A 27,245-nucleotide genomic window follows, 5' to 3' on the forward strand; every position below is an offset into this window, starting at 1 on the left:
ACTTCTTTCTTTACTTCAGGAATAACTTCTACTTGTTTTTCAGGGGTAACTTCTTTCTTTACTTCACTAATAACTTCTTCTTTTTCTAGAGTAACTTCTTTCTTTACTTCAGGAGTAACTTCTACTTCTTTTTCTGGTGTAACTTCTTTCTTAACTTCAGGTATAACTTCTACTTCTTTTTCTGGAGTAACTTCTGTCTTTATTTCAGGAATAACTTCTACTTCTTTTTCTGGAGTAACTTCTTTCTTTACTTCAGGAATAACTTCTACTTCTTTTTCTGGAGTAACTTCTTTCTTTACTTCAGGAATAACTTCTACTTCTTTTTCTGGTGTAACTTCTTTCTTAACTTCAGGTATAACTTCTACTTCTTTTTCTGGAGTAACTTCTTTCTTTACTTCAGGAATAACTTCTACTTCTCTTTCTAGAGTAACTTCTTTCTTTACTGCTTTAACTTCTGGAACAACTTCTTTCTCTGGTGTAACTTCTTTCTTTACTTCTTTAACTTCTGGAATAACTTCTTTTTCTGGTGTAACTTCTTTCTTTATTTCTTTAACTTCTGGAATAATTTCTTTCTCTGGTGTAACTTCTTCCTTTACTTCTTTAACTTCTGGAATAACTTCTTTTTCAGGTGTAACTTCTTTCTTTACTTCAGGAATAACTTCGACTTCTTTTTCTGGAGTAACTTCTTTCTTTACTTCAGGTATAACTTCTACTTCTTTTTCTGGAGTAACTTCTTTCTTTACTTCAGGAATAACTTCGACTTCTTTTTCTGGAGTAACTTCTTTCTTTACTTCAGGTATAACTTCTACTTCTTTTTCTGGTGTAACTTCTTTCTTTATTTCTTTAACTTCTGGAATAACTTCTTTTTCTGGTGTAACTTCTTTCTTTATTTCTGTAACTTCTGGAATAACTTCTTTTTCTGGTGTAACTTCTTTCTTTATTTCTTTAACTTCTGGAATAACTTCTTTTTCTGGTGTAACTTCTTTCTTTACTTCAGGAATAACTTCTACTTCTTTTTCTATGGTAACTTCTTTCTTTACTTCAGGTATAACTTCTACTTCTATTTCTAGTGTAACTTCTTTCTTTACTTCAGGAGTAACTTCTACTTCTTTTTCTGGTGTAACTTCTTTCTTTATTTCTTTAACTTCTGGAATAACTTCTCTTTCTGGTGTAACTTCTTTCTTTATTTCTTTAACTTCTGGAATAACTTCTTTTTCTGGAGTAACTTCTTTCTTTACTTCAGGAATAACTTCTACTTCTTTTTCTGGAGTAACTTCTTTCTTTACTCCAGGAATAACTTCTACTTCTTTTTCTGGAGTAACTTCTTTCTTTACTTCAGGAATAACTTCTACTTCTTTTTCTGGTGTAACTTCTTTCTTAACTTCAGGTATAACTTCTACTTCTTTTTCTGGAGTAACTTCTTTCTTTACTTCAGGAATAACTTCGACTTCTTTTTCTGGAGTAACTTCTTTCTTTACTTCAGGTATAACTTCTAATTCTTTTTCTGGTGTAACTTCTTTCTTTATTTCTTTAACTTCTGGAATAACTTCTTTTTCTGGTGTAACTTCTTTCTTTATTTCTGTAACTTCTGGAATAACTTCTTTTTCTGGTGTAACTTCTTTCTTTATTTCTTTAACTTCTGGAATAACTTCTTTTTCTGGTGTAAATTCTTTCTTTACTTCAGGAATAACTTCTACTTCTTTTTCTATGGTAACTTCTTTCATTACTTCAGGTATAACTTCTACTTCTTTTTCTAGTGTAACTTCTTTCTTTATTTCTTTAACTTCTGGAATAACTTCTCTTTCTGGTGTAACTTCTTTCTTTATTTCTTTAACTTCTGGAATAACTTCTTTTTCTTGAGTAACTTCTTTCTTTACTTCAGGAATAACTTCTACTTCTTTTTCTGGTGTAACTTCTTTCTTAACTTCAGGTATAACTTCTACTTCTTTTTCTGGAGTAACTTCTTTCTTTACTTCAGGAATAACTTCTACTTCTTTTTCTGGAGTAACTTCTTTCTTTACTTCAGGTATAACTTCTACTTCTTTTTCTGGTGTAACTTCTTTCTTTATTTCTTTAACTTCTGGAATAACTTCTTTTTCTGGTGTAACTTCTTTCTTTATTTCTGTAACTTCTGGAATAACTTCTTTTTCTGGTGTAACTTCTTTCTTTATTTCTTTAACTTCTGGAATAACTTCTTTCTCTGGTGTAACTTCTTTCTTTACTTCTTTAACTTCTGGAATAACTTCTTTTTCTGGTGTAACTTCTTTCTTTACTTCAGGAATAACTTCTACTTCTTTTTCTATGGTAACTTCTTTCTTTACTTCAGGTATAACTTCTACTTCTTTTTCTAGTGTAACTTCTTTCTTTACTTCAGGAGTAACTTCTACTTCTTTTTCTGGTGTAACTTCTTTCTTTATTTCTTTAACTTCTGGAATAACTTCTTTCTCTGGTGTAACTTCTTTCTTTACTTCTTTAACTTCTGGAATAACTTCTTTTTCTGGTGTAACTTCTTTCTTTACTTCAGGAATAACTTCTTTCTCTGGTGTAACTTCTTTCTTCATTTCTTTAACTTCTGTTATAACTTCTGCTTCTTTTTCTGGTGTAACTTCTTTCTTTACTTCTTTAACTTCTGGAATAGCTTCTTTTTCTAGAGTAACTTCTCCCTTTAATTCTAGCATAACTTCTTTTTCTGGTGTAACTTCTTTCTTAACTTCTGGTACAACTACTTGTTCTGGTATAACTTCTTTTTCTGGTGTAACTTCTTTCTTCACTTCCGGTATAACTTCTTTTTCTGGCGTAACTTCTTTCTTTACTTCTTTAACTTCTGGTATAACTTCTTTTTCTGGTGTAACTTCTTTCTTTACTTCTTTAACCTCTGGAATAGCTTCTTTTTCTGGACTAATTTCTCTCTTTACTTCTGGCATAACTTCTTTTTCTTGTGTAACTTCTTCCTTTACTTCTGGTACCACTATTTCTTCTGGTGTAACTTCTTTCTTTATTTCTTTAACTTCTGGCATAATTTCTGCTTCTTTTTCTGGTGTAACTTCTTTCGGTACTTCTTTAACTTCTGGAATAACTTCTTCAATTACTTCTTTAACTTCAGGTATAACTTCTACTTCTTTTTCTGGTGTAACTTCTTTCTTTACTTCAGGAGTAACTTCTACTTCTTTTTCTGGTGTAACTTCTTTCTTTACCTCAGGAGTAACTTCTACTTCTTTTTCTGGCGTAACTTCTTTCTTTATTTCTTTAACATCTGGAATAAGTTGTTTTTCTGGTGTAACTTCTTTCTTTACTTCAGGAATAACTTCTACTTCTTTTTCTGGTGTAACTTCTTTCTTTACTTCTGGTATAACTTCTTTTTCTGGTGAAACTTCTTTCTTTATTTCTTTAACCTCTGGTACAACTTCTGCTTCTTTTTCTGGTGTAACTTCTTTCTTTACTTCTTTAACTTCTGGTATAACTTCTTTTTCTGGTGTAACTTCTTCTTTTACTTCTTTAACTTCTGGTATAACTTCTTTTTCTGGTGTAACTTCTTCCTTTACTTCTTTAACTTCTGGTATAACTTCTTTTTCTGGTGTAACTTCTTTCAATACTTCTTTAACTTCTGGTATAACTTCTTTTTCTGGTGTAACTTCTTTCTTTATTTCTTTAACCTCTGGTACAACTTCTGCTTCTTTTTCTGGTGTAACTTCTTTCTTTACTTCTTTAACTTCTGGAATAACTTCTTTTTCTGGTGTAACTTCTTTCTTTACTTCTTTAACTTCTGGTATAACTTCTTTTTCAGTTGTAACTTCTTCCTTTACTTCTTTAACTTCTGGTATAACTTCTTTTTCTGGTGTAACTTCTTTCTTTACTTCTTTAACTTTTGGAATAACTTCTTTTTCTGGTGTAATTTCCTTCTTTACCTCTTTGACTTCAGGTACAATTTCTACTTCTTTTTCTGGTGTAACTTCTTTCTTTACTTCAGGAATAACTTCTACTTCTTTTTTTGGTGTAACTTCTTTCTTTACTTCTGGTATAACTTCTTTTTCTGGTGAAACTTCTTTCTTTATTTCTTTAACCTCTGGTACAACTTCTGCTTCTTTTTCTGGTGTAACTTCTTTCTTTACTTCTTTAACTTCTGGTATAACTTGTTTTTCTGGTGTAACTTCTTCTTTTACTTCTTTAACTTCTGGTATAACTTCTTTTTCTGGTGTAACTTCTTCCTTTACTTCTTTAACTTCTGGTATAACTTCTTTTTCTGGTGTAACTTCTTTCTTTACTTCCTTAACTTCTGGAATAACTTCTTTTTCTGGTGTAATTTCCTTCTTTACTTCTTTGACTTCAGGTATAACTTCTACTTCTTTTTCTGGTGTAACTTCTTTCTTTACTTCAGGAATAACTTCTACTTCTTTTTCTAGTGTAACTTCTTTCTTTATTTCTTTAACCTCTGGTACAACTTCTGCTTCTTTTTCTGGTGTAACTTCTTTCTTTATTTCTTTAATTTCTGGAATAACTTCTTTTTCTGGTGTAACTTCTTTCTTTACTTCTTTAACTTCTGGAATAACTTCTTTTTCTGGTGTAACTTCTTTCTTTATTTCTTTAATTTCTGGAATAACTTCTTTTTCTGGTGTAACTTCTTTCTTTATTTCTTTAATTTCTGGAATAACTTCTTTTTCTGGTGTAACTTCTTTCTTTACTTCTTTAACTTCTGGTATAATTTCTTTTTCTGGTGTAACTTCTTTCTTTACTTCTGGTATAATTTCTTTTTCTGGTGTAACTTCTTTCTTTACTTCTTTAACTTCTGGAATGACTTCTTTTTCTGGTGTAACTTCTTTCTTTATTTCTTTAACCTCTGGTACAACTTCTGCTTCTTTTTCTGGTGAAACTTCTTTCTTTACTTCTTTAATTTCTGGAATAACTTCTTTTTCTTCTGTAACTTCTTTCTTTACTTCTTTAACTTCTGGAATAACTTCTTTTTCTGGTGTAACTTCTTTCTTTACTTCTTTAACTTCTGGAATAACTTCTTTTTCTGCTGTAACTTCTTTGACTTCCGGTATAATTTCTACTTCTTTTTCTGGTGTAACTTCCTTCTTTACTTCTTTAACTTCTGGTATAACTTCTTCTTTTTCTGGTGTAACTTCTTTCTTTACTTCTGGAATAACTTCTTCTTTTTCTGGTGTTACTTCTTTCTTTACTTCTTTTACTTTTGGTATAACTTCTTTTTCTTTTGGTGTAACTTCTTTTTCTAAAATAACTTCTTTAATTACTTCTTTTTCCTCTATTGTAACTTCTGCTTCTTTTTCAGGTGTAATTTCCTTCTTTATTTCTGGTACAGCTTCTTTTTCTTCTGGTGTAATTTCTTTCTTTACTTCTTTTTCTGGTGTAACTTCTTTCTTTACTTCTAACTCAGTTGGTTTCTCTTCTTCTTCTTTAACTTCTTCTACTTCAACTTCCTTTATTCTTCTTTCTTGTGTCTCAATATATTCAATAATTTCGTTTGTCGTCCATCCTAATATTTGTCCTCTTCTTCTTTCTTGAATAACAATGTATTCAATTATTTCTTCTCTTGTTAAGCCTAGTCTTATTTTTTCTTGTAATTCTTCGAGGAATTCAGTTCGTTTGACATCCTCAACTATGACTTCTTTTTCAGGTACTTTGTCAGGGATTAATTTTGTAACTTCTGTTACCTTTTCAGGCACTTCTATCTTCTTTACTTCTTCTTTCTTGGGAATCTCTTCTACTTCCTTTACTTCTTCTTTCTTAGCAATCTCTTCTACTTTTTTTACTTCTAATTCTTCAGTAACTTCTTCAACTTCCTTTATTCTTCTCTCTTGTGTCTCAATATATTCAATTATTTCTTCTGTTCTCCAGCCTAGTATTTTACCTCGTTTTCTTTCTTGTATTACAATGTATTCAATAATTTCTTCTCTTGTTGAGCCTAGTCTTATTTTTTCTTGTATTTCTTTGAGGAAGTCAGTTCGTGCGACATCTTCAACTGTGACTTCTTCTTTTACAATATCCTTCTTTGGAACTTCTTTTACGGGGATTTCTTCAGTTATTTCTTTGATCTTTTCAGGCACTTCTACTTTCTTTATCTCTTCTTCCTTGACAACTTCTTCTACTTCTTTGACTTCTACTTCTTTTGTAACTTCTACTTTTTCTGCTTCTTTCTCAATAATTACCTTCTCTTCTTCAACCTTTTCTTCAGCTTCCATTAATATTCTTTCTTGTGTCTCAATATATTCGATTATTTCTTCTGTTCTCCATCCTAATATTTTTCCTCTTCTGCTTTCTTGAATTTCAATGTATTCAATAATTTCTTCTCTTGTCCATCCTAGTCTTATTCTCTCAACAATTTCGTGAAGGATTTCTGTTCGTTTGACATCTTCAACAATTAATTCTTCTTTAACAATGTCTTCTTTGGGTATTTCTTTTTCGGGAATTTCTTCTTTAATTTCTTTTATCTCTTTGGGAACTTCTACTTTCTTCACCTCTTCTATCATGGTAATTTCTTCTACTTTTTCTTCTACTTCTTTGGAAACCTCAATTTCTTCAATTTCTCTTTCAGAAATTTCTTTTTCTTCTTCAGAGACTTCCTCTTCCACCCTTTGTCTTCTTTCTTGTACTTCAACGTATTCAATAATTTCTTCTCTTGTCCATCCTAGTATTTTACCTCTTCTACTTTCCTGGATTTCAATGTATTCAATTATTTCTTCCCTTGTCCATCCTAACTGTATTCTTTCACATACTTCTGTAAGGAATTCTGTTTGTCTCGTTTCCTCAACTGCAACTTCTTTTTCTGGTATTTTTTCTGGCACTTCTTTTTCTGGTACTTCTTTTCCTGGTACTTCTTTTTCTGGTACTTCTTTTTCTGGTACTTCTTTTTCTGGTACTTCTTTTTCTGGTACTTCTTTTTCTGGTACTTCTTTTTCTGGTACTTCTTTTTCTGGTACTTCTTTTTCTAGTACCTTTACTGGTACTTCTTTTTCAGGTACTTTTTCTAATACTTCTTTTTCTGGTATTTTTTCTGGCACTTCTTTTTCTGGTACTTCTTTTTCTAGTACCTTTACTGGTACTTCTTTTTCTAGTACCTTTACTGGTACTTCTTTTTCTAGTACCTTTACTGGTACTTCTTTTTCTAGTACCTTTACTGGTACTTCTTTTTCAGGGACTTTTTCTAATACTTCTTTTTCTGGTACTTCTTTTTCAGGTACTTCTTTTTCTGGTACTTCTTTTTCTAGTACCTTTTCTGGTACTTCTTTCTCTGGTACTTCTTTTTCAGGTACTTCTTTTTCTGGCACTTCTTTTTCTAGTACCTTTACTGGTACTTCTTTTTCTGGTACTTCTTTTTCTGGTGCTTCTTTTTCTAATACCTTTTCTGGTACTTCTTTCTCTGGCACTTCTTTTTCTGGTATTCTTTCTGGCACTTCTTTTTCTGGTATTCTTTCTGGCACTTCTTTTTCTGGCACTTCTTTTTCTTCTGGTACTTCTTTTTCTAGTACTTTTACTGGCACTTCTTTTTCTGGTGCTTTTTCTAATACTTCTTTTTCTGGTATTTTTTCTGGTACTTCCTTTTCAGGTACTTCTTTTTCTGGTACTTCTTTTTCTGGTACTTCTTTTTCTGGTACTTCTTTTTCTAGTACCTTTTCTGGTACTTCTTTCTCTGGTACTTCTTTTTCAGGTACTTCTTTTTCTGGCACTTCTTTTTCTAGTACCTTTACTGGTACTTCTTTTTCTGGTACTTCTTTTTCTGGTGCTTCTTTTTCTAATACCTTTTCTGGTACTTCTTTCTCTGGCACTTCTTTTTCTGGTATTCTTTCTGGCACTTCTTTTTCTGGTATTCTTTCTGGCACTTCTTTTTCTGGCACTTCTTTTTCTTCTGGTACTTCTTTTTCTAGTACTTTTACTGGCACTTCTTTTTCTGGTGCTTTTTCTAATACTTCTTTTTCTGGTATTTTTTCTGGTACTTCCTTTTCAGGTACTTCTTTTTCTGGTATCTCTTTTTCAGGTACTTCTTTTTCTGGTACTTCTTTTTCAGGCACTTCTTTTTCTGGTACTTCTTTTTCTAGTATCTTTTCTGATACTTCTTTCTTTGGCACTTCTTTTTCTGGTACCTCCTTTTCTGGTATTTTTTCTGGCACTTCTTTTTCTGGTACTTTTTCTGGCACTTCTTTTTCTGGTACTTTTTCTAATACTTCTTTTTCTGGTACTTCTTTTTCTGGCACTTCTTTTTCTGGTATTTTTTCTGGCACTTCTTTTTCTGGCACTTCTTTTTCTGGTACTTTTTCTGGCACTGCTTTTTCTGGTACTGCTTTTTCTGTTACTTTTTCTGGTACTTCTTTTTCTGGTATCTCTTTTTCAGGTACTTCTTTTTCTGGTACTTCTTTTTGGGGGCTAACTTCTTTAATTTCTGGTACTTCTTTTTCGGGTACTTCTTTTTCAGGGATAACTTCTTTAATTTCTGTTACCTTTTCAGTCACTTCTTCTTTCTGCACCTCTTCTACCTCGATAACTTTCTCAACTTCTTTTACTTCAACTTCTTCTTTAGTGACTTCAACTTTTTCTACTTCCTTTTCAGTAATTACCTTCTCTTCTTTTACTTCTTCTTTGGTGACTTCAACTTTCTCTACTTCTTTTTCAACAATTTCTTCCTCTTCTTTAACTTCTTCAACTTCCTTTATTCTTCTTTCTTGTGTCTCAATATATTCAATAATTTCGTTTGTCGTCCATCCTAATATTTGTCCTCTTCTTCTTTCTTGAATAACAATGTATTCAATTATTTCTTCTCTTGTTAAGCCTAGTCTTATTTTTTCTTGTAATTCTTCGAGGAATTCAGTTCGTTTGACATCCTCAACTATGACTTCTTTTTCAGGTACTTTGTCAGGGATTAATTTTGTAACTTCTGTTACCTTTTCAGGCACTTCTATCTTCTTTACTTCTTCTTTCTTGGGAATCTCTTCTACTTCCTTTACTTCTTCTTTCTTAGCAATCTCTTCTACTTTCTTTACTTCTAATTCTTCAGTAACTTCTTCAACTTCCTTTATTCTTCTCTCTTGTGTCTCAATATATTCAATTATTTCTTCTGTTCTCCAGCCTAGTATTTTACCTCGTTTTCTTTCTTGTATTACAATGTATTCAATAATTTCTTCTCTTGTTGAGCCTAGTCTTATTTTTTCTTGTATTTCTTTGAGGAAGTCAGTTCGTGCGACATCTTCAACTGTGACTTCTTCTTTTACAATATCCTTCTTTGGAACTTCTTTTACGGGGATTTCTTCAGTTATTTCTTTGATCTTTTCGGGCACTTCTTCTACTTTCTTTATCTCTTCTTCCTTGACAACTTCTTCTACTTCTTTGACTTCTACTTCTTTTGTAACTTCTACTTTTTCTGCTTCTTTCTCAATAATTACCTTCTCTTCTTCAACCTTTTCTTCAGCTTCCATTAATATTCTTTCTTGTGTCTCAATATATTCGATTATTTCTTCTGTTCTCCATCCTAATATTTTTCCTCTTCTGCTTTCTTGAATTTCAATGTATTCAATAATTTCTTCTCTTGTCCATCCTAGTCTTATTCTCTCAACAATTTCGTGAAGGATTTCTGTTCGTTTGACATCTTCAACAATTAATTCTTCTTTAACAATGTCTTCTTTGGGTATTTCTTTCTCGGGAATTTCTTTCATCTCTGTGATAACTTCTTCTACTTTCTTTATTTCTTCTATCTCGGTAACTTCTACTTCTTTTAGTTCAACTTCTTTCGTAACTTCAGCTTCTTCAATCTCCCTTGCAACAAGTTCTTTTTCTTCTTCTGCAACTTTTTCAGCTTCCTCCACTTCTTTTTTACGAACTTCCTTTTCTTCTTCTTCTTTAACTTCTTCTACTTCAACTTCCTTTATTCTTCTTTCTTGTATCTCAATATATTCAATAATTTCGTTTGTCGTCCATCCTAATATTTGTCCTCTTCTTCTTTCTTGAATAACAATGTATTCAATTATTTCTTCTCTTGTTGAGCCTAGTCGTATTTTTTCTTCTATTTCTTCGAGGAATTCAGTTCGTTTGACATCCTCAACTATGACTTCTTTTTCAGGTACTTTGTCAGGGATTACTTTTGTAACTTCTGTTACCTTTTCAGGCACTTCCATCTTCTTTACTTCTTCTTTCTTAGGAATCTCTTCTACTTCCTTTACTTCTTCTTTCTTAGCAATCTCTTCTACTTTCTTTACTTCTAATTCTTCAGTAACTTCTTCAACTTCCTTTATTCTTCTCTCTTGTGTCTCAATATATTCAATTATTTCTTCTGTTCTCCAGCCTAATATTTTACCTCGTTTTCTTTCTTGTATTACAATGTATTCAATAATTTCTTCTCTTGTTGAGCCTAGTCTAATTTTTTCTTGTATTTCTTTGAGGAAGTCAGTTCGGGCGACATCTTCAACTGTGACTTCTTCTTTTACAATATCCTTCTTTGGAACTTCTTTTTCGGGGATTTCTTCAGTTATTTCTTTGATCTTTTCAGGCACTTCTTCTTTCATTATCTCTTCTTCCTTGACAACTTCTACTTCTTTGACTTCTACTTCTTTTGTAACTTCTACTTTTTCTGCTTCTTTCTCTATAATTACCTTCTCTTCTTCAACCTTTTCTTCAGCTTCCATTAATATTCTTTCTTGTGTCTCAATATATTCAATAATTTCGTTTGTCGTCCATCCTAATATTTGTCCTCTTCTTCTTTCTTGAATAACAATGTATTCAATTATTTCTTCTCTTGTTGAGCCTAGTCGTATTTTTTCTTCTATTTCTTCGAGGAATTCAGTTCGTTTGACATCCTCAACTATGACTTCTTTTTCAGGTACTTTGTCAGGGATTACTTTTGTAACTTCTGTTACCTTTTCAGGCACTTCCATCTTCTTTACTTCTTCTTTCTTAGGAATCTCTTCTACTTCCTTTACTTCTTCTTTCTTAGCAATCTCTTCTACTTTCTTTACTTCTAATTCTTCAGTAACTTCTTCAACTTCCTTTATTCTTCTCTCTTGTGTCTCAATATATTCAATTATTTCTTCTGTTCTCCAGCCTAATATTTTACCTCGTTTTCTTTCTTGTATTACAATGTATTCAATAATTTCTTCTCTTGTTGAGCCTAGTCTAATTTTTTCTTGTATTTCTTTGAGGAAGTCAGTTCGGGCGACATCTTCAACTGTGACTTCTTCTTTTACAATATCCTTCTTTGGAACTTCTTTTTCGGGGATTTCTTCAGTTATTTCTTTGATCTTTTCAGGCACTTCTTCTATTTTCTTTACTTCTTCTTTCTTGATAACTTCTTCTACTTCTTTTGTAACTTCAACTATCTCAACTTCTTTTTCAATAACCTTCTCTTCTTCTTCAACTTCCTTTAATCTTTTTTCTTGGGTCTCAATATATTCAATTATTTCTTCTGTTCTCCATCCTAATATTTTTCCTCTTCTTCTTTCTTGTATTTCTATGTACTCAATAATTTGTTCTGTTGTTGAACCTAATCTTATTATTGCTTCTATTTCTTGAAGGAATTCAGTTCGTTTGACTTCCTCTTCTGTAACTTCTTTGACTTCTTCAACTGTCTTTTCCTCTATTTCAGCTTTATAAACCTGATCTTTTTCCATCATTTCTGTAATTTCCTTTTCTTTAACTTCTAGCAATTCTTTGTCTTCATATTCTAGCTCATCAATTTCTTTTTCTTCTTTATCCCGTTTTTCCTTTTCAGGAACTTTCTCAGGTTCAAGTTCTTCGTACGTTGGTGTTACTTTCTTTGGTTTCTCGTGTTTGACAATTGGTTCTTCATGAACTTCTTCCTTTTCACCAATTTCAGGCTCTGGAAGCTTTGCTTTGACTGGCTCTTCTCTCTCTCCAAGAGTGATTGCAATGTCTTTAAGAAGCTCAGCTTTGTCTAATTTCGTGGTAATATCTGTTGTATCAGTTACTATCACGCCTTTTTCAATTACTTCTGTGACGGCAGTAGTTCTAAATTCTTCGTATTTTGCCTCAAAGTCTTCTAAAGACTTAGATAATTTTTCCTCTTTAGAGATTTCTTCCTCTTCAAGCTCTTCTTCCACCTCGCTTTCCTTGGAAACTTCCTTTTCCAGCTCTTTTTCGTGTTTCTCAATTCCCATTTCTTCTCTAATTTGTAATTCTCCCTTAACTTCTAGAACAGGAGAACCAAGGTCGAGATCTTCAACAGATCGTTTTTCAACTTCGATTTCCTTCTCATAGAGATCATGTTCGATGGATTCCACCTCCTCGTGTATTGGAAGGTCATCCACCTCATCTGGTGTTTTGATTATATCTCTTGGATGAACTGGTGGGGCAGGCTTGAATATTGCTTCAGGGAAGGATGTTGGAATCATCGTGTCTTCTCTGGCCTTAGGACTTGGTTCCTTTGGTACTGCTTCCACCTCCTTAGGTTCAGCGGCAGGAATAGCAAACCCAGTGAATAAGCCTCTAATTGGTTTCTCTTCATATTTTTCTTTGTACTCTGTGAGCTTTGCACTACTGGGTAAGGTTGCGTATACGTCTTCGGTTTCGATCTTCTCGTATATATCTTCTGCTTCATGTTTTTCTTCAAGTTTTGCAATATCTTCAGCTTTGGCTTCAGGAAGGGTGATCTTGTCTTCTTTCTTCATCTTTTCTGCTTCATCTTCTTTTTCTTCGATGCTTATTTTCTCTTCATCTTCAAGTACTTCCTCGTCTTCGTATGCTTTTATTTCTTCTCTTAATTTTTCTGCCTTTTCAATATCTTCCTCTATTTCTTTTTCTTCTATCTCTTCTTCTTCTTCCTCCTCCTCTTCCTCTTCTTCCTCTTCTTCCTCTTCCTCTTCCTCCTCCTCCTCTTCAATTTCCTTTTCAGCTTCTATGTGCTCTTCCACTTCCTCAATTACATCTTCCTTCTCGACATGTTCAACAACTCCTTCTTCATGCAAAATTAGAGAATCTTTTTCTTCCTCTTCAAGCTGATTTTTATCTATAATCTGCAAAGTGTCTTCGTCTAATTTGATTTCCTGTACACCTGGAATGTTAGCAATGTCAGAGATGCGGTCCTCTTCATCTTGGTCAGGAACCAGCATGAGATCTTCGGCTTCTTTCATAGGAGCCACAATCTCCTCTACATCTTCGCGGTCAGCAGCTGCTTCCACCACAGCCACGCCTGATACAGCCGCGGCCATGACTCCTGCTTTCACAGCTGCTCCGGTGATGATCTTTTTCATTGGTCCGTCGGGTTTTGGTGCTGGTGGTTTCTCGATCTTTCTTGCCTTAAGAGGTCTGCTAGGTGCTGCCTGTCTTGCCGCAGCCCTTGGCACTGATGGTTTGGGTTTCAACTCCTTCTTCGCCGCCTCAGCAGCCTTTGCCGCTCTGTTCCTGTCATCAACTAGTTTCTTGTGCGTTATCTCGCGAGCTGCAGTTGGGGTAGTCTTAGGAACTATTCTTCTTTCAACCCGAGGGACTTTAGGAACGGAGGGTTTAATGTGTTTAACTTCACCATTCACCTTCTCCTCCTTCTCTGCTGGAGTAACCTTCTTTAGCCGTCTTTTCTTCTCGGGTGTCAGTGGCTTTTTGGGTGTACCTGCTTCGTCAACAGTCTTCTTTATTCTTCTGATTTTTCTTTCTTTTACCTCTGGTTTCTTTTCAGTGGGTTCACCTTCCTTCTTTTCTTCAGGTTCTGCTTTGCGTTCTTTTCGTTCTTTTCTTTCAAGGCTTTTTCTTTCTTTGATTTTTCTTTCAACACGTGTTTTGTCTTCAATCCTCGCTCTTCTATCACCTGTATCTATGCGGGATTCAACTTTAGGTTTCCGATATTTCTTGGGTCTGTCAGGAACACCGGTTTCCTTTATTTTCCTCTCCTTAAGCTTAGGTTTTTCCTTGATTTCTTTAATCTGCTCAATTTCGAGAGAGGATTCTCTTTCTTCACCAGTTACAACACCAGATTCAGCAGAGACTAGGGAGGCTTCTTTGAGTTCCAGTGACTCAAGCTCTGGTAGTTCTTTAGTTTCTATTATTTCCATAGCTTCTATTCTTGCCTCCAATTCAATTGGTCTAACTTCTACTTCTTTGATTGGTATTTCTTCTTGTTCTATGGTCTTTTTTGGTTCTATTGTTTCTTCAGCTATATGTATGGGTAAACTAGGAGGTTCTTTGGTAACAGCCAGATCAGTAACATCTTCTGTTATTCTAAGATCTTCTTTAGCTATAGTGACCTCTTCTGTGGTAATGATTTTCTTGTCTTCAATAGATTCCAAAGAATCAATGATTATGTCATGGCCATTCATTTTTTCTTTAGTTTCTTCAAGCTCAGTTGTAACTTTCTCTTCCTTTCTATCTTCGATTTTCTCTTTCTTGATTTCCCGTTTGATTGATTTCTTTTCTACCTTTCTTTCAACTTTTCTTTCCTTTTTAGATTCACGAATAGTTTTCTCTTGATATTCCGAGCGTTCCATCTTTAACCTTCTTCTTTCTTCTCTACTAATCGATCTGTCAATTCTTTCCCTTCTAAGTCTATGTGTTGGTGGGGATGGACTGACTGCTTTGGTTGGCTTGGAATCAGCTAAGAGCTTTTCCATGGTTTTCGTGCTCTTGCGTTCTTCAGCTGCTGCTTTAATGGACTTCGCTGAGCAAGTTGGATATTTGAGATATTCTAAATTGCGTAACCTTTCAAGGCCTTCAAATATTTTGTGTTGGGGAGTACTTCCAGGGAAAAGAATTCTAGTTATTGTATCACTTGGGTCGTTAGGTTGCCATATCAACAGTGCACATATGGAGGTAAGGTTTGTTAAAGGACAGTGAAAGATTTTATCACCAATTTTGTAGCTAGTAGAGCCCACGTCAGATGAAATCACTTCATTGTTCCATCTTTGCATAAACTCTCGCACTTCTTTACTGTCTCTAGAGGGATTTATCACATACATATCAAGTTTTCCATGTCCTACTTTATGATATAAATTAATTGGTTCCATGGCATTGTCACGGAAACACAAGTGAGGTTTTAAACTAATTTGTCTTAAATTTTCTCGCAATAAATGACCTTCATCCCAGACATTAATGAGTAATGGGTCTCTGTCTTTGTCACCATCGGGAGACTTTAATGAACCAGCAACATTGCAAAATGTATGTCCTATCTGTGGATACACTGCACTTAATGCTTTTCTACGAATCACATTTGTGATGCCCATAAGATTAGAACTGTTAAGCCTTGTGATCAAGACTGCATCGAGACGATCAAGATGTCGTGTAAAGTCCCAGAAACAGGCCTTGTAATTATAGCCGCCATCCACTAGCATGTTAAATCCATTGACGCCGAAGAGAGCTGAGTCGCCTTGTCCACCTGGGAAGACATATAAAGTGGGGCGAGAGAAGCGGATGTTACCCACAATGTCTGAAGGCTCGAGAAGATCCTCGATAGCTGTACTACTGAGGAATTGAGACAGGTAGAGGACGAAAGTTGAGATTCCGGGGGTGATCTCAATCTTGTCGTCCGGGTTCACTGTCACACGACATAGTTTGCTGCAATGTAAATTATCATATTAGTGACATAAGGAAAATACATGAATAATTACTGATATGCATATTTCAAAGTACACATTTTACTATACATATTTTAATATAAATGTTTCATTACTTATCATAACTTTTGACTGTTAAAATTTAGAAGTTTTTAATACATAATATTTCGTAATCGCCAAATTCTGACTACAAGGTTCCTCAGTCTATGACTTTCACCAGAAGAGGTTTCACTTAGATGCGTGACGTTAATGAGTATAATTTCTCATAATCTTTGAGCAGTTCATGTGAACATCATTCTGCGTGATTCCTCCCCCAGTAAACAGTCATGCTTGACTGTGTACTGACACTAGAGTCAAATATTGCTATGTGTACTAACACAAGAATACCTGAAGTGCTATATAAATTAATTTATTTAACATTTAACTGTATTTATTAGCTTTCAGATCTAGACTTCACACAAGCCTATACGCACATTTATCTGATATTTATGATTTACCTAAGAAAAAACTAACTATTAATGAGAGACTAATCACTAACCACGCAGCCTCACACAGAATATTAAGCAATAATGACCTTCATAACCTAGTTCACTAAAGTCTGGAGTAACTTCCAATGTTCAATAATTATTTTGATTCTAAGCTACATTTTTTTAATAATGGCCATATTATAAATATGTGGTAATCTGTGAAAAGCATCAAGTAAATACATTTTAACATACATATACATTATTATATATTATTCATACTGTTTAAAGAAAAAATTTACTTAAATAAATTATAATTCACTTATATGTATATATATATATATATATATATATATATATATATATATATATATATATATATATATATATATATATATATATATATATATATATATATATATGTATATATATATATATATATATATATATATATATATATATATATATATATATATGTATATATATATATATATATATATATATATATATATATATATATATATATATATATATACACACATATATATACACACACACACACACATATATATATATATATATATATATATATATATATATATATATATAAATATATATATATATATATATAAATATATATATATATATATATATATATATATATATATATATATATATATATATATATATATATGTATATATATATATATATATATATATATATATATATTTTTGTGTGTGTGTGTGTGTGTGTGTGTGTGTGTGTGTGTGTGTGTGTGTGTGTGTGTGTGTGTGTGTGTGTGTGTGTGTGTGTGTGTATGTGTGTGTATATAGAGTTTACTTGGATCCATATCCTAGATATTAAAGTATTCTTGACTGGTGGTGCACAGGTGACATGCAGCCTTAACGATCATCGTGAAGTCGATATACTTAAACCCAGTTAATAAACCATTAATGAACAATTGTATAATGATAATAATTTTGGTTAATGTACTGCATGTAGTGGAATTAATAATATCAATGTTATTATTAACACTATTATTATCGTTATTTTTATGTCAACAATATGAATCCAAAAAAAAAAAATAGATATAGAAGTAAGTAGTCTTACTGATAAACTTGAATATTGATGAACTGAGAAACACGAAAAACTAAGAGAGTAATTAATTACCGTATTTCGCGGCTTATAAGACGCGACTTATAAGACTTGTTATAGTTTCAATGGCTCAGCATCGAACGTAACTGGGAGAGCTGCAGCCCACCCCAAACTCATAGCTCCCGTCACTGACTTTCAGTTTATAGGACGCAGGGTGGTTTTTGGAGACATTTTATGGAAAATAATGCGTCTAATAAGCCGCGAAATAAACTGATAAACTGATAAACTCTCAGATACAACACAGGAAGAAAAGGTAAACAGGGAGTCTACCTAAATGATTCCTTCGCAAGGAAATGTGTCGACCAGTGTCCCTCGGGAGCACAATGGATGTCAATAGTAATACAGTTCTCATAGGCATGAAGGACCCGCTGCACTTCATATTCACTGAAGGCAGCGATGAGGTCCGCCACTGAGAAAGTTCCATCCTGTAAGATGAAGACGCTGTCAGTTGGGGAGAAAAAGATAATCATTTAAAGGTAATTTTTTAGTAGTGGTGATGGCAGTTATGGGGTGACGTTGAGGACTATAAGCGGGATCCCGCTTATAGTCCTCATGATCAGGTCTTGTCACGCGTCCGGAAAATTAGAATATTTGACGGTGCACATTGAGAGTCAAGCAGTTACGGACACCAAGAAAGGATTAAGCTTCTGTAATTAAATATGTGTAAGAGCCCGTTCAGATGGCATCTGTTTAAATGACGCTCTGCCAACTATATGAAGAAATGACACTGGTGTAGATCTTTATCAATTCATGGTTTTAAAAAGCTCTTTACTGCACAAAACGAATAAAGGCTTGTTCCAGTGCATGTTTCTCTCTGTTTAATATGGGTCTGTGATGTGTAACAGAGGGATTGACAATTATGTCACTGGACCTGCTAGTGGGATAACTATGATTCCCTAACATCACAAACAATAGGGTCGTTATTTCAGAAAAAAATATTTATTTGACAATATTTGCCGGTAACGAAGCGGCCAGTATCACATATTCGTTGGAGAGGACAAGAATAGCAGGAAATAGAGTAAACATTTAAAGTATCGGTGGCAGAAAAAGTCTGAACCAGTTTGCATAGAAGCGCAGTGGTTTGTTGAAATGTAAGTAATATTTACAGAACAAAGAGTGCTATTACGAATCTAAATTAGAAATATAAAGGAAGGCAAATTGCAGGTGTATTGACTAGGGAAAGAGATTTAGAAGTGAAAACTGTCTTAAATGAAAAGCTTTATGAAATGACTAGAATGAACATGAGAGGAAACTACAGGCGAGGTTTCGGTAAACCCTGAACCATAATAAAAATCATGAACATTGTAACTTAATAATGATCAATGAAGAAACGAAACCTCGTCTAAATTTTCCTCTCCCAAACAATGGGTTATTTACATAGGCAAAAAAAAAAAATCAATAAATCGTAAGGACACGATTATTTGCAGCTCCCGAGAGGGGAAGGGGGAGAGGAGGTTCTATCGCATGTCCACTGGTCTGCTAGTTTTAAGATTGTCTGTCATGGCTTCAGTGAGTTATATCGTAATATGTGATGGTCTTCAAAACATGGGGGTGATAAACACCTGGAGAATGTGAATAAGACACTATATACAGTTTATGGCATTTTTGAGAAAAGTTTCGTCCACCAGGGATCTCGTCAGTCCACGGATTGATGAAGTATCTGGTGGACGAAGCGTCTTCTTAATTAAATAAACGACGTATTGCGTAGAGAATAAAAGAGTCACATTAGCGTAACTTTCAACACTTCACAGGAAACTTGCGCTTAGCAGAGAGAAACTTTGGAAAAACAGAGAAAAATGTAGTATAATATACCATACCACGGCGGGGAAGGGGTTAGAACCCGCGATCAGAGTCATGAAACTCCAGACCGTCGCGTTAGTCACTGGGCCAGCTAGCCACAATAAGATTCAACCAACTAGGTATATTTATACACCATAGGAAGGTTAGCATAGGCCTGAAGTTTTATGACTCTCTGATCGCTGGTTCTATCCCCGCCCGTGGTATGGTTTGTTTGCAATCGTGTCATTACGATTTCGTGAGTAATTTGCTATAATGCGATCCTTTATTGACAACGTTTCGCAAACACAGTGGGATTTATCAAGTCACAGAGTATGTGAGTATATACAGGGTTTAGAGTCAGGTGGAAAATGTTGAGGCGGTTGGATTTGAGACGGACCAATTTTTCCATCGTGTTAGTATTTAATACCATTTATCTCCAGAGAGAAACGTGATGAAAGTTTGTGTCTTATTTACATTCTTGTATCTGTATATTCTAACATTAATATACACATATATACACACCTGGAGCATCCACGAGCCTGAGCCTGTGAAGGCGTATCCAGCGTGGATGATGTGTCTATGTTTGGTGAAGGAGGAGAGTAGGTTCTTGAGGCACTGCTGCAGTGTGTTGACCTGGGGGTGGATCAACACCTCTGCGACCAGATTCTCGGTGGCATATTGTATCAGCCGTTCTCCTGCCGAAGTAGATACATCTTATTTGTGCTGTTATAATATGCACAAGTTTTATTCTCACTGATAAGTGTTACGAGACATTTAAATATACTTGAGATACAGCGTCTCAGTAGATACATAATATATCTATCTATTTATATATATATATACCATAACCCAGCCTGTCGTCATACTGATACATACAGTAACAGCCTGGAGTTGCACTGACGTATACAACATTCTGATAAAAAGCTTTATGGAAACCAAAAATTTATTATGCACGATATTTCTCTCTGTTTAGAACGACTTAACAAAGCGCATCACAGAGCGTAACGTTGCTTACAATACAGGTCAGGGCAGCGCAAAGGGTTATTTTACCTGGCCGCGGGAGAGTTGACCCCCGGAACACCTTCCAGGTATAATCCAGGTAATACCTGCCATCCTATGAAGTCTAACCTGCCAGATGTGTGGATGTAATCTGCGATACCTTATGATATCATAGATTATATCCTATGAGACAGAAATTCAGATAATTTTTTTGGTGGTCTTTGACTTGGGGGGAGGAGCATTTTAAATTAGGACTGAAATAAGTATGAAAGGTAGTACCTGACTTGCTAATTTTCACTCTGACCTGACACTACCCTTGCTCTAAATTTGTTAATGAGGAAGAGTACAGCGTGCCTACTTAGCTAGTTAGTAAGCTGACTGACTAGCTATGTGCACAGTTAGGAATATCATGTCTCTACGATGGGCTTAAAATATTGCTATTCGTATTGCCTGGATAACGTTTCGAGCATGACGTTTCGAGCCTGCCAAGCCTGTCAGGGAGGACGTTTTTACAGGGAGCAGTCCTACTCATGGAAATAATTATATTTCAAGTCATACACATCTTCCTAAGTGCCAAGTGCTGAAATACCTGAACTAAACACAAGATTATATATGAGTGTCGATGGAACATGTGGAAAATTTTAGCACTTAATTTTGATTGTAATAATAATAGCAAGTGGATAGCTATTGTCAGTAAGGAATTATTTTCTACGTGCCACACGAGACACTGAAAAAACCAGCTGAGTTTCAGCCAAGATACAAAGACTGTCACGACTCACCTCCTTTCTGTTCTTCTCCTTCTAAGTTAAGTTCAGCGATGGTTGCGAGTTCCTTGTGGATGTCCACGTGCGCCTTTTCTTCATCCCAAGAAAGGAACCCTGAGGACAAATCCTTGTATCAGAAGAATATAAAGAGCTTGCAGTGGCATGCATAAATCACTATTATATGACAAATACAACTTATAAGGCAAGAAGAAATACACCATTAGAAATAAAATGATTATTCATACTTATGGAAATCGGTATTATTAAAAAAATACTGTGTAATACAGAGCCAAGATAAGATTACGAACAATTGCAACTTTTGCCAGACAGTATCTTAATATGGATACTGATGGAAGGAAGTGACGACCTATAAAATCAACTATTAAAAATCTACGAAACACTTTTTGGACGTGAGAGGTAAAATACATTAAACAGGTGCCAATGTAGTGACAATATTCAAGATTATGTAGAGGCAAGAAGCCCTGATCTACAAGATGGTGTCTCTCAACTGTGTATATCCTGATCAATGATTTATAGAGTCCTTAGTAAAAAGTAAAAAAAAAAAAAAAGATGAGACACTTGGGAAAGAATGGATTTTTTAATATAAAAACATACTACTACATCCACTATTACTACTACTACTACCACTACTACTACTACTACTACTACTACTACTACCACTACTACTACTACTACTACCACTACTTCTACTGTTCATACTACTATTACTACTACTGCTGTTGCTACTACTGCTACTGCTATTACTGCTACTACTACTACTACTTCTACTACTACTTCTGCTGCTGCTGCTGCTGCTACTATTACAACTACTACTCGCGATGGCCGTTACACAAACAAATGAAGATCCCTCGTCTCCTCTCCCAGCTACCCACGTCAGGTAAATACCTCAAGAGCTCCTTTAAGATGCCACACAGGAGGAGGAAGAGAAAGAAGAGAAAGAGAAGGAAGAGAAAATTAGTAGTAGTAGTAGTAGTAGTAGTAGTAGTAGTAGGAGTAGGAGGAGGAGGAGGAGGAAGAGGAGGAGGAAGTAGCCGAAGGTTCTCACCCGACTTGTATTCCTTATAAAGTCTGCAGAATCTGGTGGTCGCCTACTGGACGTTACCCTTGGCTCGGTGACAAGACTTGAGGATCTCTTCCACAATACAGGACCAAAATTTTCTTTTCTTTTTCGCGTTGCCTGAAGAGGCTTGAGAGCCTCCTCTTGGGTAGTCGAGAAGATTATGTCAGGCAAGACCTTCTCTTCCTTTTTTTTATTCTTCTTTATCTCTCTCTCAGTCTTCCTCTTAAGTTTAGCGCCTCCATCTTCAGCACCAACCCTTTCTTCCTATTCAGAAACCTGACTGGTTTCACGGCCTTGAATAAACAACTTTCACTTTATTCAAGAGGTCATCTTCCTTTTCTGTTCTTTCAACGGCTCCTCCTCTTCTTCACGGCTTCTTCCAGTTCTTCAACGCCTTCTTCCAGTTCTTCAACGCCTTCTTCCAGTTCTTCAACGCCTTCTTCCAGTTCTTCAACACCTTCTTCCAGTTCTTCAACGCCTTCTTCCAGTTCTTCAACGCCTTCTTCCAGTTCTTCAACGCCTTCTTCCAGTTCTTCAACACCTTCTTCCAGTTCTTCAACGCCTTCATCTAGTTCTTCAACGCCTTCATCTAGTTCTTCAGCGCCTTCATCTAGTTCTTCAACGCCTTCATCTAGTTCTTCAACGCCTTCATCTAGTTTTTCAACACCTTCATCTAGTTCTTCAACGCCTTCATCTAGTTCTTCAACACCTTCATCTAGTTCTTCAACGCCTTCATCTAGTTCTTCAGCGCCTTCATCTAGTTCTTCAACGCCTTCATCTAGTTCTTCAGCGCCTTCATCTAGTTCTTCAACGCCTTCATCTAGTTCTTCAACGCCTTCATCTAGTTCTTCAGCGCCTTCATCTAGTTCTTCAACGCCTTCATCTAGTTCTTCAACACCTTCATCTAGTTCTTCAACGCCTTCATCTAGTTCTTCAACGCCTTCATCTAGTTCTTCAACGCCTTCATCTAGTTCTTCAACGCCTTCATCTAGTTCTTCAACGCCTTCATCTAGTTCTTCAACGCCTTCATCTAGTTCTTCAACGCCTTCATCTAGTTCTTCAACGCCTTCATCTAGTTCTTCAACGCCTTCATCTAGTTCTTCAACGCCTTCATCTAGTTCTTCAACGCCTTCATCTAGTTCTTCAACGCCTTCATCTAGTTCTTCAACACCTTCATCTAGTTCTTCAACGCCTTCATCTAGTTCTTCAACGCCTTCATCTAGTTCTTCAACGCCTTCATCTAGTTCTTCAGCGCCTTCATCTAGTTCTTCAGCGCCTTCATCTAGTTCTTCAACACCTTCATCTAGTTCTTCAACGCCTTCATCTAGTTCTTCAACGCCTTCATCTAGTTCTTCAACGCCTTCATCTAGTTCTTCAGCGCCTTCATCTAGTTCTTCAGCGCCTTCATCTAGTTCTTCAACGCCTTCATCTAGTTCTTCAACGCCTTCATCTAGTTCTTCAGTGCCTTCATCTAGTTCTTCAACGCCTTCTTCCAGTTCTTCAACGCCTTCTTCCAGTTCTTCAACACCTTCTTCCAGTTCTTCAACGCCTTCTTCCAGTTCTTCAACACCTTCTTCCAGTTCTTCAACACCTTCATCTAGTTCTTCAGCGCCTTCATCTAGTTCTTCAGCGCCTTCATCTAGTTCTTCAACGCCTTCATCTAGTTCTTCAGCGCCTTCATCTAGTTCTTCAGCGCCTTCATCTAGTTCTTCAACGCCTTCATCTAGTTCTTCAGCGCCTTCATCTAGTTCTTCAACGCCTTCATCTAGTTCTTCAGCGCCTTCATCTAGTTCTTCAACGCCTTCATCTAGTTCTTCAGCGCCTTCATCTAGTTCTTCAGCGCCTTCATCTAGTTCTTCAACGCCTTCATCTAGTTCTTCAGCGCCTTCATCTAGTTCTTCAACGCCTTCATCTAGTTCTTCAACGCCTTCATCTAGTTCTTCAGCGCCTTCATCTAGTTCTTCAACGCCTTCATCTAGTTCTTCAGCGCCTTCATCTAGCTCTTCAGCGCCTTCATCTAGTTCTTCAGCGCCTTCATCTAGTTCTTCAACGCCTTCATCTAGTTCTTCAGCGCCTTCATCTAGTTCTTCAACGCCTTCATCTAGTTCTTCAACGCCTTCATCTAGTTCTTCAGCGCCTTCATCTAGTTCTTCAGCGCCTTCATCTAGTTCTTCAACACCATCTTCTAGTTCTTCAACTCCATCTTCTAGTTCTTCAACACCATCTTCTAGTTCTTCAACACCATCTTCTAGTTCTTCAACACCATCTTCTAGTTCTTCAACGCCTTCTTCCAGTTCTTCAACACCTTCTTCCAGTTCTTCAACACCATCTTCTAGTTCTTCAACACCATCTTCTAGTTCTTCAATGCCTTCTTCTAGTTCTCATTCTCTTTACTGTGTTTACATCTTCATCATCAGCCTCCTTTCTTATCAAGATTTCCTAAAGTTATTTTCTTCCCGCTTCTTTCTGTACTCTTTTCTCCTCCCTCATCTCTGGATTCTTTTCACTCTTTCTCTTCCCATCTCTTTAACTTCCATATTCATTCCCTTTCCACTTATGCTCATCTTCTCTATTTCCCTCTTTCAATTTTACAGGTAAGTTCCAGCCTTCTATGTGCGTGTTATTTATGTATATTTCCAGCGTGTCTGAAGGACTATTCCAGGAAGAAAATGAGGGATTTCAGAGAGCTAAAGGGAGACTTCCAGGCAGCTAGATAAAGGTTTCTAAAGAGACATAGAATGAAGGGTGAGGGAGTGACCTCATTTGGTCACATCTTTGTGACATCTTAAAGGATAAATAGGTTGCGTCTGGAAGGAAATGAATGAGTGTTTGGAGTCTTCAAGACAAGGTCTTTTATTGAGTTTAAAGTGTCTCTTCAAACCCAGTTCCTTACCACCCGCTCAAAACTCCAAGAAATATTCGGTAAATATTTAGGAGTATATATTGTTTGAGATATATGATACTATGTTTAAACCTTGATACATATATATTATCAATGTTTAAATGATTAAGTATGAAATATGAGAGAAAACATTCAAGAATGTTTAGACAGAATAATTGACAGAATAATTCCCCCTGATGTTTAAGTAGTGTAACATAAGGTTGAAAATTTGTGCAGTATTATATCCAGCAAAATGTTTATGTTGATCTTTAGCTGTTGAACATACTCCTGATGTTTAAACTGTACAACATCGAACATGACCTATATCATGCATGAATGTTCCGTGTAATTTTATGGATCCATATTATCATGTGCGTTAACTCCCGTTATCATCCTATTGGCATCCTCTCGGCTCCACTTCTCAAGTCTCATATGTGTGCCACTAGTCCCTATGCCTTTCTATAGTCCATATGGTTTTATATAGTCAACATGCTTAACACCACTCCACATGCTTAACACCACTCCACATGCTTAACACCACTCCACATGCTTAACACCACTCCACATGCTCTTCACTAGCCCTTATGTTCTTCAACAGTCCATGTTTACCAGCTTACTTAGTTAATTAATCAATCTTTTTAGACCAACTTGCTTAATGAGAAAAAAATTTCTCTCTAGTTCAGAACAATAACGTTGTATTTTTATCCTTCTCTCAACAACTCCGGTTTAATTCTCGCCAACTTCACAGCATTCCTGACATAGTTATGTATCCAGCTCTTCCTTCTCTCTAATAGGCGCTCTGAAGGGAGAGTGCCTTAATGATGGTGAAGAGCTTGGTCAATCAGGCAGTTGGTGCACAATACGGAATCTCATTTGTAAGACACCAGGGACTAGGAAATGACCGGAAGACCGTGGTAAGTTCTTGTTGAAGACAGCTCCTTCGTAAATTTAACCAGTATTAGTAAAGATAGATAGATAGATAGAGAGATAGATAGATAGATAGAGAGAGAGAGGGAGAGAGAGAGAGAGAGAGAGAGAGAGAGAGAGAGAGAGAGAGAGAGAGAGAGAGAGAGAGAGAGAGAGAGAGAGAGAGAGAGAGAGAGAGAGAGAGAGAGAGAGAGAGAGAGAGAGAGAGAGAGCAAACAGTCATGGCAAACACAGCATTTGAGCTGAAAAATTTCAGGAGGAAGTCAAGTAAAAAAAAGTCAAAGGAAAGGAAAGAAATAGAAAAAACAAAAATACTACAATTATAGCAAAATGAAAAGAAAGATAAACAAGAGAACAAAAACAGGAAATTGTAACTGACCAGAAAAACGAAACCAGAGAACAAGTGAAAGGTAATTGAAAGGAAGGGGAAACAACGCAATGGAACATGAAGTACTGAATTAAATGGAAAGAACGCGCACAACAAGAGAACGAAAGGGAAGTAAAATGGAAAATAAAAGAGGAGGAGAAAGGGAAAACTATTTAAAGCAGAGAGAGAGAGAGAGATAGTGGGAGAGCCAGACAGCCTTGGTAACACACAGGATCAATAACTCTGGTTGTTGACCTCTGACCTCTTGTCGAAATGACCTGGCAACGATTTCTGTAGTTCTTGTCACCTGCAGTGAGCTGTGTCACAGTGTCCTGACCAGAGGCGCTTGACGAGGTCAAGCTGTTGCCGTGACCTCGTGATCTGGCATCGATTTCTGTAGTCCCTGTCACCTCCTATGGGTTGCGTCAGTGTTCTGACCAGAGGCACTGGACGAGGTCAAGCTGTTGGCGTGACCTCGTGACCTTTTCTCTCCAACAGATCAGTACAGAGACCAGATGAGGCTAACAGGTCAGTATTGCTTTGAGATTCCAATTCTGTGATTAATGGCCTGGTACCTGCGAATAGCTTGGACTAACTTGGTACCTTCACCTAAGGGCAGAGTTACTTTGCCTACTCTAATGATCAACTGTACAGTTTTGCCACCTAATGAAATTAGTACATCAGTGGTCATTTGAGACTTCAGCCAATGTTTAATAACCCGGAATCTAGAGCATGTTGTGGATAATCAACTGAACTCTCGACCTGATAGCGTTCCAGATGCGAAACATCGTCTAGATTACCATTTCCAATATGTGGGTTGAGCCTTAAGGTACTGTGATTTTTATTTTTCGTATTTTGTACTCTCTTTTTCTGCCTTAAAATAGTCATCTGGACAGAATTGGTCATTGTGTAGCGACACAAAAATCAGCAAAAAAACACTGAAGGCATCGCTGAAACAACGAAATATTCTGTAAAAAAAAAAAATCCTAAATTTTAGTATAAATGCAAATCTTTCACTTAAATTTCTTAATTAAATATAAATATTTTATTGGTCTTTTGTGGGTAGTGGATTATTTATGTGGCTTTTTGAAAGACAATACACCAGGGAGTTATCTGAAGAAGAGAAATATTTTGGATTGGTTTAGTCTTGAGAGTGGGAAGGTGTCATGTAGGAACTATTATGAATTTACTAAAGAGATATTTCTCTAATTGTGGCTTTTATCGCTCCTCATATTATTAGCATCAAGAGTGACAAAGTCAGTCCTGATGCTAATAATTGTGCGTATGTTTTAATTGTGCGTATGTGTCTTATTCCCTCAATCCGTAGTTATTA

General features: G+C 35.7%; 1 protein-coding gene across 1 annotated transcript in view; it reads right to left on the minus strand.

Moving 5' to 3' along the window:
* LOC128701898 (titin-like) overlaps positions 1 to 27,245 on the minus strand; it is a 298,565-nt gene that overhangs the window by 24,791 nt on the left and 246,529 nt on the right. Inside the window, exons 2-5 of the mRNA XM_070099809.1 lie at positions 20,672 to 20,770; positions 19,416 to 19,588; positions 17,385 to 17,539; positions 1 to 15,495 (exon numbers count right to left, since the gene is read on the minus strand). The exon at positions 1 to 15,495 is cut by the window's left edge and continues 22,727 nt beyond it. Of these exons, the coding sequence (XP_069955910.1) occupies positions 1 to 15,495; positions 17,385 to 17,539; positions 19,416 to 19,588; positions 20,672 to 20,770 (15,922 nt within the window). The remainder of the gene's footprint in view (positions 15,496 to 17,384; positions 17,540 to 19,415; positions 19,589 to 20,671; positions 20,771 to 27,245) is intronic.

This window comes from Cherax quadricarinatus, chromosome 69 (assembly GCF_038502225.1).
Source record: "Cherax quadricarinatus isolate ZL_2023a chromosome 69, ASM3850222v1, whole genome shotgun sequence".
Taxonomy (NCBI): Eukaryota; Metazoa; Arthropoda; class Malacostraca; order Decapoda; family Parastacidae; genus Cherax; species Cherax quadricarinatus.